This window comes from Choristoneura fumiferana, chromosome 3 (genome assembly GCF_025370935.1).
Source record: "Choristoneura fumiferana chromosome 3, NRCan_CFum_1, whole genome shotgun sequence".
Taxonomy (NCBI): Eukaryota; Metazoa; Arthropoda; class Insecta; order Lepidoptera; family Tortricidae; genus Choristoneura; species Choristoneura fumiferana.
This window is the reverse complement of record NC_133474.1, coordinates 667,379-681,056: the sequence shown is the minus strand read 5'-3', so window position 1 is coordinate 681,056 and position 13,678 is coordinate 667,379. Positions and strand designations below refer to the sequence as shown.

At 38.7% G+C, this 13,678-nt stretch overlaps 1 protein-coding gene across 1 annotated transcript in view; it reads left to right on the top strand.

Moving 5' to 3' along the window:
• Nucleotides 1–5,082: 5,082 nt before the first annotated feature.
• LOC141426157 (integrin beta pat-3-like) overlaps nt 5,083–13,678 on the top strand; it is a gene marked incomplete in the record, with an annotated part of 15,207 nt that continues 6,611 nt past the window's right edge. Inside the window, 7 exon segments of the mRNA XM_074085017.1 lie at nt 5,083–5,217; nt 5,935–6,332; nt 6,892–7,396; nt 9,327–9,673; nt 10,423–10,545; nt 12,130–12,304; nt 13,353–13,678. Of these exon segments, the coding sequence (XP_073941118.1) occupies nt 5,089–5,217; nt 5,935–6,332; nt 6,892–7,396; nt 9,327–9,673; nt 10,423–10,545; nt 12,130–12,304; nt 13,353–13,678 (2,003 nt within the window).

Genomic DNA, 13,678 nt, shown 5'->3' with positions numbered 1-13,678 from the left:
TTGTTAAATTGCTTGTACCTGATACACTTATTAGCCATACACTGTTCCGCCTCGCAATGCGTGTTCTGTCAATGTGTCGACATTTTTTTACATAACTTTCGGTCTGTTTTATATAAACTGTTGGTGTTTATTTTTTATATATCTTTTGGTTAATTTTTTATAACAATTTTATTGTAATTGTGATTTTTTTCTTTTGTGCGGCTTAAACGTTTAATAAACAATATTTGTGAAACTAAATTGTACGTAGTTTAATTTATGCCGGCCTGACTAGGCTCTACGGGCACCTTCTGTGCTCATGGGCTCTTAGTTTTGCTGCAATACCTATAAATGTGTACGGAACCCTCGGTGTGCGAGTCCGACTCGCCCTGGCCCGGTTTTTTTGCTATAAATTTGGTTCATGTTGGTCACAGCGGGGTTTGAGCCCGCATTATGAGCGAGCATATTTTTGCTACCTATTTTTCCTTCCTTATTATTATGACGACATCAAATCATCATCAACGTATGCCACATACATTCTGAAAAACCGGCTAAGTGGATATCGGAGACACACATCGAGGATTCTGTACAAATTTATTATATTGGTATCCATGAATAATTTTGAACATGAACATGAAAGTGCGTGAAGCCATTGAGATTAGTCGTCATCCGAAATTTAACCGGGATTGCGGTTGGTCGGTACCCCCGAGTTGAAAAACAGTTTTAAATACTCGTGCTGCGTCATCGGTTGGTGTGAACGTGCCTTTACGGAGCGATGTTGTTAGTGTTGTGTGCTACCCTACATTAGACATTGACAATAAAAATGATGATAAAAATGCGGGTAGTTGTGCGCCGGTGTTAGTTTCGTCGGGCAGTCGCGCGAGCAGAGCGGTGGCGCGTAGTGTGCGTGTTGCGGCAGCCGCCGAGTCGCGTGCTCCTGACAAGAAGGGCTACGAAATAGCCCGAAACATGTCGAGCTAAACTTATTTAATATCCATGAATAATCAGTGACAGTGGGTAGGGTACCGTTACCATTTAGCAAAATGATTGCTCTCGAACCACCATAGGTAGGTACTACCAGACGTTAGGCGGTGTAATGGGTAAGTCAAAAGACCTTTAAGCTCTATCTCTCCCAGGGCCAGGCGTTAAAAATTCCAAGTACATTTTGCTGTAATTTGCTGAAATGTTAAAGACCCCTGCACCGTAACGACCCCCCAGGGATGGACCCACATCGCTTCTCCGGGCAATACAAATCTATTCTATATGGTTACCTTTGTCTTGGGTAAGATTTAGAGCCAGAGTTTTTCAACAAAACAATCGACAAGAATATTTAGTATAAATCATTAAGTATTTAGTATTGCCGTCGCCTCCATGGTTTAGAAGAAGACAGACCCATCTTCTCATGGGTGTTGTGGAAGGCGACAAAGGAACCTGATGTAAGAGAATACAAATAAATAAAAATAAATATCATGGGACACTTGACACCAATTGACCTAACCCCAAACTAAGCAAAGCTTGTACTGTGAACACTAGACATACTTATGCAGATAAATACATACATAAATACATATTAAACAACCAAGACCCGAGAACAAACATTAGTATTATTCATACAAATATCGCGCCGGCGGGGAATCGAACCCGGGACCTCAAGCTTTGTAGGTTCTCTAACCGTGTAATCACTTGGCCATCCGGTCGTCAATTCAACGAAGCTGACCAATGGTGTGCGTTAAGTTCCCAATCCGCACTGAGACCATGTGAGGCCGAAACTCTTTCATTTTGAGGGGCTGTGCCCAGTTAGAGGGACAGATAATGATGAGATCATGATTTCTTGAAAGTCAAAAAGGTGTACTAAGAGCCGTTACGCACTATCGACTGTTACTTTAAGTTTAAACTAGCGTTTACCCGCGGCTACGCACGCGTAAATCATTAGCTACAGCAGTTGAATTGAAATTCCGGGATTTTATTAAATTCTCGTGAGAATTCCCTTAAATTACATCGTGGTTTTTATGGACGTTATATTATAACAACCATGCCAAATTTCATGACTCTAAACTCAGCGGTTGTTATTTCGAGATTGTATCCCTATCCCGTGGGAATATCGAGATAAAAAGTTGACTAAGTATATGTTATTCCAGACGTCCAGCTACCTACATACCAAATTTCATGACTCTAAGCCCAGCGGTTATTTCAAAATTGTATCCCTATTCCGTGGGAATTTCGGAGTTTAATCCAGGTTATAAACTAACTTTTTTTACCAAATTTTTCATCCAATCCGTCCAGCCGTTTCAGCGTGAAGAAGTGACAAACATACTCACTCACTCACTCACAAACTTTCACATTTATAATATTAGTAGGATTCGTAGGATTAGTGTTTACGCACTTGGTCGCCGGTTGCCTAGGCGACTCGCCGCGTAGTGGCGCTGCACGTTTCGGTTGCCGAGCGACTGAGTCGCCGGCGACCAGTCGATAGTGTGTAACGGCTCTAAGAAGGATTTAGCTGAATTCCTCACGGGTTAGAGAACTAGCCGTGTTGTATTCCACGGGAGCAAAGCTACTAAAAAATACAATACAAACCGTGTCCCCTCTGTTCCCATGCATTTGCTCTGAAATTCCAGCTATGATGGATAACATCATCGTTTATTCAAACAATCAATTGACAAATAACTGATTATTTGGCGCGGAGAGCTTCGAATAAAAACTGAAATATATGAGCTCCCTTCCTCGGGTTTATCGACGATAATGTATGGCCAAAGTTCAGCCTGTTTGTAATTTGGGGAACGGTGCTGAACGTATTTTCACTTAACTTTTGTTTACCTTTTCGGCCCATTTCGGTCCCGTAATGTTTTGTTCTACGGTTAAAAGAAGAATAATGTTTAAATGTTTCGCGCTTTAGTCATGCTACATAAACGTTATGACTAGAATTTATCAAACCGTTGGGGCCGAAAGTTTATGAATGGAGATCGCGAATCGGCAAGCACGGCGCAGGTCATCCACCAACGAGATGATGGGTTGACCAGCAAGGCTACTATGAAACTCGAAACTCGAAGTTCGTATCGTAACGTCCCTCTCGCTCTCGTATTAAATAATATAAGTGTCAGAGGGACCGCACGACACGAACTTCGAGTTTCGAGTTTCGTAGTAGCCCTGCTTTGCCCTATTTCACGAAGGCGCAAGTTACAATTTACAAGCGGTAGTCTCTTTTCAATGCATACTGTTAAACAAAGACTACCGCTTGTAAATTGTAACTTGTAGCGGGGGCACTGGTTAAAGCGGGTCCACGGTGGATGCAGGCCGCTTTCAATCGAAGCAACTGGAGGTCTATGGGGAGGCCTATGTCCAGAACGTCCCAGGGTTGATATGATCAATATTTTTTAGGGTTCCGTTGTCCGTCTGTCTGTCTGTCAAGACCCGTTTGCTCAGGAACGCGTGATTGTATTTAGGTAAAATTAATATCAAATAATCAAGTCTGTTACTCCTTTAAGTCGTGAAAAATCTTCGAAATATCCTTATATTTTCTATAAATGTTTCGAATTTATTAAAAAGTCGCTTTTCATATATTTATGAAAAGCATCGTCTTGATATTATTAACCTTATTTAATGGAACGAATTTATTGAAATGTAGGTAATGCTGCTCCGAAATATTTGAGTACTCTCCCGCTTCGATAAATCTGATGACGACCGGATGGCCAAGTGGTTAGGGATCCTGACTACGAAGCTTGAGGTCCCGGGTTCGATTCCCGGCCGGGGCAAGTATTTGTATGAATAATACGAATGTTTGTTCTCGGGTCTTGGAGGTTTAATATGTATTTAAGTATGTATTTATCTAAATAAGTATGTTTATCCGTTGCCAAGTATCCATAGTACAAGCTTTGCTTAGTTTGGGACTAGGTAATTGGTGTCAAGTATCCGATTATATTTATTTATTTATAATATTAACTGAGCTAGAAACAATGCGATACAATGAATTTCCCCCTTAACACCACAATGCACGGTGATTTTAATCGGTGATCAGGAATAACAAAAGGCGCGAAAGACGGTCATACTAAATAACTTTTCCCATGGGACCAATAGGAAAATCGGGTAAAAAAATCCCTAGTTTAATTCATTGAGGCTGGTGACGTACTGAGGTTTTGTTATGAAATAGCTGATTTTTTAACCCAATTTCTATACATATAGTAAGCAGTATAAAAACAAAGGTACATAAAGAACAATCTCTAATTGTTTAACTCAAACACCGTTGCTATACATTTCTTATACATTATGTAACAGAAAAACGTTAGCTAGTTTCTATCACGGTGTAGCGACATCTATGGCTCAATAAAATAACTAAAATCGGCTAAAACATTAATGTAAGCAATAGACTACCTTGTTCCTTGGAGTGAACTCTTCCAAGCAAACTTCACGATAGAAATAAGTAAGGGATATATATATTTTAGCAGGTTTATTTTGCTATTCAGTCGTATAAAAAAAAAGGTGGTGCAGTATGTAGCAGATATTTTTTTTTTATTCGACTGGATGGCAAACGAGCAAGTGGGTCTCCTGATGGTAAGAGATCACCACCGCCCATAGACAACTGCAACACCAGGGTATTGCAGATGCGTTGCCAACCTAGAGGCCTAAGATGGAATACCTCAAGTGCCAGTTATTTCACCGGCTGTCTTACTCTCCACGCTGAAACACAGCAGATAAGAGCAATAACAAAAATACAAACTTAATGACCATTACGTACCATACGCATTTTCATCAACTATAAATAGATAGATAACAGCTATATAAAAATAGACTTATCATAAGATTCATGCACGAGATGACGGATCGCTCACTAATTTTAAGATAAGGATAAGATAAAATGTAATTTATTGCCACAACACAAAATACAAGACTTATCAATACCTTATTAATATAATTTGTACCATGTTTAACATTTTATACCGTAAGAAATATAAAATTCCAAATACTTCCCTTGTCGGTGTTTCAAATAAATCTAGCGGACCAATAAAAGTATATTGAACATGCGTTGTTTAAATTCCCAGTCGTTCCTTAACAGGATAAATTATAATGTTAGTTATATACTTTCCTGTTAAACTTAGTAAGCTCGTGACCTTTGAAATGAAGAGACAGTTGTTGTGTTTCATTCTCTTTAGCTGTGGGCAAGTGTTGAGTCAGCGGCCATGCGACAGAAAGACATGTCACGAATGCATTTCGGACCCCAATTTGTGTGCTTGGTGCTCATCTCAGGTATCTGATCTTTTCTTATGTATTTGAAAGAATTAACTATGCAAGGAACAATATGTGTGATTTTACGAACATGGATAATCCAAAGGCTACGAGAAACACACACAAGCTTAAAGTTCGACCTTACAGAATGGTAAAGACCTAAAAGTAATTTCTGAGAAATTGCTTAAAAATGTAGCTTGCGATACGAGTTTGAGTCAATATACCTACTTCGTTGAGTATCTCACCGGGTTCTTCGTAACAGATTTTTTCCAAACCCATGGTAGATTTTTTGACAGTCATATTTTGACTAAATTGAATAAAGATGTTTTGACTTTGACTTAATAATAAAAGTCATACCGGATACACTTTGACCTTCAGGGATATTTTGACTCATTTCCTCTGCGTTTATTTAATTGCTTTTACCTCTTCATCCGTAAATTGGATCATGGAGCGCAGCCGTAGTGTCTCCAGTGTAGCTATCACGATATTTTGACTTTGACTTTGAAATTACATTTGAAGTTCATAGTGGAGGAAAACATCGTGAGAGCTGCACACATGATTCAATCATGCGAGTGAAGTTAACTCTTCGGACTTCACCCGCTTGGGAACTTCACAGTCCAAGTTCTCTCAATCCAAGGGGAGCCACAAGGCCACCCTCAGAGACGTGTATAAGTCGAAGATAATGATGATAATGATCGTTTCGATATCACAGCTCAGCATCTAATTGTTCTTTTCCAGAAATTCACGCTAGAGAACAGATGTCGACCACTGTCCACATCATCCAGTGAATCATGGTGTCTTGCAGACGACATCCAAAACCCAAAGAGCAACATTACACTTGTAGAATCCAAAGACTTCAATCACACTTTTGGTCACGTCATACAATTGAAACCTCAAAAGTATCACTTAGACATACGGGTAGGACAGCCTACACCTTTCAATTTTACTTACAAAATGGCCGAGAATTTCCCTGTTGACATTTATTTTCTGCTGGACATGTCCAAGTCAATGGAAACCATCAGAGACGATCTGTTGCAACAGAGCAACGACATTTACAATACCATGAGAAATCTGACCAAGGATGTGTATTTGGGTTTGGGTACATTCATTGACAAAAACATGCTGCAGTTTCAAGAGTGAGTAAAAGAGGAATTATTCACAATTTATGTTTTAGATAATTCTTCTATAGGATTTATCAAGAAGAATCGATGAATACTTTGCGTTTTTTTCATAAATAGGCGAATTTAAATTGCGTAATTTTAATAATTTGTTTTGTATCGCTTACTATGTCTGGTGTACAATAAGAGTCTTTGTATTGTATTGTATTGTTTAAGACATTAATTTGAAGGATTTTGGTTTTAGTCAAGTTATTTTTTTATCCTATTTATAAGATACCGGAACCATAGCTAACCATAGTTGCCATGGCATTAAACACTACGTTTATCTTTGCTCGTCAAATAGGGTTTCCTGGCCATTTCGAATAAATTAAGTAATATTTTACTAAGGATTTCGTATTTTATACGGAATCTTCCAAGTTTAGGTATATTTTATACCTTAGGCTGCTTTACTCTTAAACTACTAATAATTCTCAAGCAAACTTAGCCATTATAGTTTTCCTTGTAAGTTTTTAACTATTTAGTGACTATGCGATGATAAACGTGTTACGTGTGATAACCTGTTTACCTTGCTTTCCAGAAATGTTGACGCAAATGAGACATATTCTTTCAAACACCAACTAAGTCTCACTGACAACATGACAGCATTCAATTTGACACTTAATGGAACAAACTTTGGAAACAATGTCGATCCACCTGAAAGCGGTTTAGATGGCATTGCGCAAGTGATCGCATGCAAAAAACTCATTAACTGGAGAGATCAATCGCGAAAAATTTTAATACACATAACAGACGCATCATATCATTCAGCTGGTGATGGAATGCTTGCTGGATTAACTAGACCTTACGATGGTAAATGTTATTTAAATGAAGAAGGATATTATGAAATGGAGAAAGAAATGGATTATCCTTCCGTTGGACTCATAAGTAAGATGGCAACTGACGAACAGATAACTATATTATTCGTTTCAAGCTCTACTGACGAATCCCCATATTTTAATTTAATGAATGCAATATATGGATCATATACTGCAAATAACTATGATACGCACGTTATTACATCAACTTTGAAGAATACATATGAGGTTTGTTGAAAATGAAGTCATCATCATCATCATCCCAGCCTATATACGTCCCACTGCTGGGCACAGGCCTCCTCTCAGAACAAGAGGGCTTGGGCCATAGTTCCCACGCGGGCCCAGTGCGGATTGGGAACTTCGCACGCACCATTGAATCGCTTCGCAGGTTTGTGCAGGTTTCCTCACGATGTTTTCCTTCACCGCAAAGCTCGTGGTAAATTTCAAATGTAATTCCGCACATGAATTTCGAAAAACTCAGAGGTGCGAGCCGGGATTTGAACCCACGACACTCTGCTTGAGAGGCGATAGGTCAAACCACTAGGCCACCACGGCTTCAGCAATCTAGTACTCGCCATCACAGTCATAATCCACCATCTTTTTCTACCCTCATAGGATTTCGTTTGATAGAAAAAAACCGACGAAGAGCGTGTCGGACACGCCCGAAATAGAGTTCCGTAGCCATTATGAAAAAAATAAGTAATATTTTTCTAAGATTTCGTATTTTGTACGGAATATTCCAGGTTTAGGTATATTTTATACCTTAGGCTGCTATTTACTCTTAAACTACTAATAAATCCCAAGAAAACTTAACAGTTATAGTTTTCCTTGTAAGTTTGATATACTTTAGATTTTGAATTGAATTAGATTTTTTTATTATACATAGCATACATACATAGCATAGGCATAGCTTACATATATCTTTGTGCAAAATTACAGCTTTCTAGAAGCTTTCTAGCATTGATAGTCCTTGAGCAAAGCCGCGGACGGACAGACAGACATACAGCCATGGCGAAACTATAGGTAAGGGTTCCGTTTTTACCATTTTGGCTACGGAACCCTAAAAAGGTAGCAGATACGACAAGATTTCGGGTGCTTTGGACAGTAACGAACTTTAAATACCTATCCAGAAAAACCTAGTTGTAGCTCTCTTGACGCTTTTGCAATGAATTTTCTCTACTAGTAGAACAAACCAAACTTCTTTTTCTGCAACAAGTTGCTTCGAATTTACCGTTGTAATCATCTGTATTTATATTTTGGACAGAGATTGTGTCTGTTTTACTGAATTGCATTAAATCGTTTAAAACTTTACACTGTTAGAAGAAAGCTATTCAATATATTTATTGTTTTGCACTTTTAGGTTTCTTTAGTTATTTCTTTATAGCTTCTAAATCCTTAATAATTTGTTAAGGTTTTACTGACTAACCCTATTACCTTTTTCCTAATTAGTGATTAGCCTTAATTTTTTATCTTTTTTGTTGATGGAATTAATATATTTACTATATAAACAATTTTATTCAAATAAAATAGTTTAAATAGTCGCGTTGTCTCATCTACAAAAGGGACATGGTTGACGGAATTCGCTTCGCAGAGTTTCTGTTTTGCTTAGTTATAATTAAAATAAATGGAATATTTGTCTTGCTCCTCCGCCAAGTAGTGAGGCCAAGTCGTGCGAAACAGCTACTTTTGATTTGGAAAAAATGTTTTTTATGCAATCTAACCCACCCTCCCTCCGCATAAAAAACGTAAATTACCTACGCAAACGTAACTGAGCCCACCACCAAGAGAACCACCACCTCTACAACCATAAACAAGATCCCGGACTCGTGTTTCGCTTCTCTTATATTTTGCGCCTTTACACAAGCCGAATTCAGACTTGCAAGCAAAATCGTGCAAGTTGCATTACATTGCGGCGCTCGGTTGACCACTAGAAACTCGTTGGTTTTATGGCCTCGCAATGTAATATAACTTGCACGATTTTTCTTGCAAGTCTAAACTCGGCTTTACGCAACACTAACTCATTTTACCCTTCTCTAATTTTTAGGGCAGTAGGTGTATTTTTTGTATTATCACAACAATAACAAAACGTTTTAATGTAGCAGTTATCTACTCTTTATTCCACTGGATCTAATATACCTAGTATTGAAATATTTTTCAGAGCATAACCCAAAAAATCGAGCTAAGAGTGAACGTAACTTCTCAAAATAAAGATTACTTTAATATAACTTTTGAACCAAACTGTGGAGAAATTTTCAATGATGAATCAGCCTGCACCGTAGAAAAGGGAGAAGAAAAACACTTTACGGGCACAATAACTCTATTGAAGTACTTTGATGTAGGTCAATTATACTTGGGTATAAATCCTAAAGGTTTAAAGGAAGATATATCATTGAATATAAATGTAATAAAGGATTGTGGGTGTGATGGCAGAATGGAGAAGAACTCGTCGATATGCAACAACGCTGGTGATCTAAACTGCGGCGTCTGTGAGTGTTATGAAGACAAGTAAGTATTTAGCTCTTAGGTACAAATGAGAAGTATGAATATCCTTTTACTCCCATTTCAAAAATGCTATCTTGTATCTAGCTACAAAAGGGAATGATTTTCCCATCTCGTAGCCAGATTCGGTAGCTAGCTTGAAAATGAGAATTGTGCATTTGAATCTGGCATATTTTTTCCATTTCGAAGCTAGCTACCAAATCTGGCTTTCAGACGGGACTAAAGCTGAATTTCAACATGTTACTATGATAATAGTCAATATCAAACCAGAGTCAAATGTGCGATTAAGTAAATTCTTGCAAGCCGAAATTTACTACACACGTACGTTTTACTAAGCACAAAGGCGGAAAGAGCCGCCAGTGACCAATGAGTTTAGGGTTCCCTAGTCAGAATGACAAAAACGTAACTAGTCATCGCCTTAAAAATCTTATTATTAGAACACTGTAATTTGACGTAATTTTATTTTATTCGATTGGATGGCAAACGAGCATGTGGGTCTCCTGATGGTAAGAGATCACCACCGCCCATAAGCATCTGCAACACCAGGGGTATTGCAGATGCGTTGCCAACCTAGAGGCCTAAGATGGGATACCTCAAGTGCCAGTAATTTCACCGGCTGTCTTACTCTCCACGCCGAAACACAACAGTGCCTCACGGCAGGATTAGCGAGCAAGATGGTGGTAGCAATCCGGCCGGACCTTGCACAAGGTCCTACCATCTGCAAAATTACTAAATAATCACATCGTTTTTATCAGGTTCGGTCAATTCTGCGGTTGCTCGAGCTCTCACTCGGACTGTAAAGCCAATGGTACGGACGTGGAGTGCAGTGGTCAGGGCACCTGCATGTGCGGGACCTGTGAAGGACACTGCCGTAATGGGTAAGATTAAGCAGCAATGAGGGCTAAAAGACAGGTAAAATATCGCTAGATGGCGTTAGTATCGTGAAGTTTTTTTTTCGTTACGGTCATGCTTGCAATTGGCTAATAGCTAAATGAGCCAATCACAAGCAAGACCGTAACGTCAAAAAGACCCTCACGATACTTGCCATCTAGCTATATTGCGACTGTCTTTTAGCCCTCACTGAGAAGTTTCCTAGTTTTAAAAGAAATATACTATTTCACACCTCTCCCTCGGAAAAGTAACTTTTCCTCCCTGACGAGAGGGAGCAAAGTGCAACTTTTCTGTTCAAGGCTTTTCTAAGTGTTTTATTGCAAAAGTCATTTTTTAAGTTGATAATTGGAAAGCCACGCCATTTTCTATGCTGGTTGTTCTTTAATAATATTAAGGATTTTTTTTTTCAAGTCTCTTAATGCTCGGTGTGAAAAGTTGTATGAGCGACTCGGGAGCAAAATTATTTTCATCTTGGGCGTTAACACTTGAATCCCTCATTCCACTCAGGATTCTACTTTAGAATCCCTCGCTACGCTCAGGATTTTATTGTAGAATCCTTCGCTACATTCTGGATTCAATGTACAAAAATAACTATTTATTCCGTCAGTTAGATGACCAGAAAAATATTGAACGGGTATTTTTTTTGCACACGCCATAATTTTTAACTCCTAATGACGCAGTTATCGCGCTTCAAACGAGATTCAGTCACTTGTATTATTATTTTTCTCTTTTTTTTCATTCTTAGGATTAGGTTTTTATAATAGTTAAAAAAGTAAAATACAGAAAAGTACATACAAAATAAAAATATTATAAAAACCTAACCTAGTTTGCCGCCGGTAACGGGGCAGGGCCCAAGCTACCGGTGGTCAGGGCCGCAGAGTGAGGAACCTCCGGACGATGCGTGCCGTCTCCAGAAGTACCGCCTTCTGTATCTGGCCCTTGATCCAGCCATCTAGCGATGTTGGTCGAGACTCTTCGCTATTAGACCGTTTGCCGAAACGACTATCGGGACAATGATCGTCGAGTCAACATCCCACATAGCAGTCACCTCGTGAGCCAAGTCAAGGTACTTGCTGAGTTTGTCCTTCTCGGCCTTCACGAGGTTCTCGTCATGTGGGATGGTGATGTCGACGAGCACTGCCTGGCGGTTTGATCGATCTGTCAGCACGATATCAGGCTTATTGGCTACAATAGTCCTGTCCGTGATGACAGATCCCAATAGAGCGTGGCACGACCATTTTCGAGAACTGGCGCAGGGACATACCTATAATACGGCACCTCAGAGTCTATAAGGCTGTTATTATTATTTCAGCTTTATCGTCCACTTAACAGTTTTTAATATATATACATAGTTTTTTTATGTAGCCTCTTTATGGGTAAAAGCCTCCTCCATTCTTTTCCACCTTTCTCTGTCTTTGACCGTATGCTTTTAGTGAATCCGCGACAGATTTAGAATCAATGTTACAAAAATTAAACTCTGAAAGCAGTCACTTGTATACCAGCTTCTGAAGTTTTCAGCATCGTAAATTTCTTCCACTGTGCCACTCACATCTGCGGGGAACTCTTTTCAGGTATAGCGGAAAGTACTGCCAGATAAACATTAGCAACTGTCCGAAGGGCAAGTTGGATTTACTTTGCTCAGGCAATGGGGACTGCAGTGATGGAGTATGCACTTGCAATGCTGGATGGACTGGAAAAGCTTGCGAATGTCCGGAATCTAAAGCAGATTGTATTCATAATGGGATGGTAAGAACCGTAAAACTAAACAGAGTAGAAATATCGTGTTTCATTTCTCTCACTACTACTAGTCTAATGTTGACGATGACAAACATTCTTAATTTTGCTGATTTCGGTTTTCAGTGAGTACTTTTCGTCAGGCTTTTGAAATTTCAATACCACAACATGGTACCTAGTCGAACAGACTTGAAGAAATATTCGAATGCATTTCAGTATGTTCTGGCGACGAGATTTATCTAGGTTTAAGCAATAACTAACGTTGTTAACATAATTAGTAATACGGCACCTGGAATGTTGCGGTCTCATTAAATGGCTTAGCTGGAGGAACCGCGGACACTAATTATTATTAACCTAGTGCTACTAATAATATCTAGTCTATAACATTCTGTTCTAATGTAACCTAGAAACTTATATTATTTGTTTGTTGAAAATGGTAGGAAATATCTGAAACTATTAAGGTAAATGTTTTATTTATGTTAGTCTTTTAAATTTATTTCCAAATACTTTAATTATTTAAATAAATATTCATATGTTTTGCTAAGCCACTAATTCTATTAATTTCTCACTCTACACTAATTTGTACTGAAGTGAATGAAAAGACAAAATTATCCAAATATACTAGTCTAGGCACTGAATACGACTTTGTCCCCACTCGATGTTGAGACCCTTGGTCCTCAGGGTCCTAGCGCTTTAAACCTTTTTAAAGTAAAATCAAAAAGGTTAGTAGACGTCACCAGGGGACATCAAGTACCTAATTTCTTTTAGTTTATGATTATATGGTTATTTTATTTGATGTAAGTATTTTAAGTTTAGGATAGTTTTATGTATGTGAATAGTTTTAATTTATATTTGTCCAATAAAACACGTGTCTGTGTGTTAATAAAAGTTAAAGTGTGTGCTTCGTGCACTACTGACAGGAACAATTTCTTTTCTTTTTTTAGAAAAAAAAACAAAATGAAAAGCGGCCAGTATTAAATTTATTAAATAATATAGCCCCACTACATTTTATGTACTCGTCTCTATCGGCAATAATTTCAATGTTTCACATATTCTACAGGAATGCAACAACAGAGGCCGTTGCCACTGCGGACAATGCAAATGCTTCGAGCTATCCCAATGGGACGTCCGGCTATACCACGACAACATCTGTGGACAGAACCCTTGCTCCGATTCTCACTGTCATGAGAAACAATGCGAGAAGCTCATCCCTTGTTTCAAGTGCTATAACGACAAAGACCAGTGCGAGGATATCTGCGAAGGGAACGTTACTATTATGAAGACCCCTGAGGTTATTGAAGAGTTCAGGAGCAAATGGACTGCCTGTACGAATGTTAGGGTGGATTTTGGATGTTACGCCAATTTTGCGTATATTTATAGCAAGAA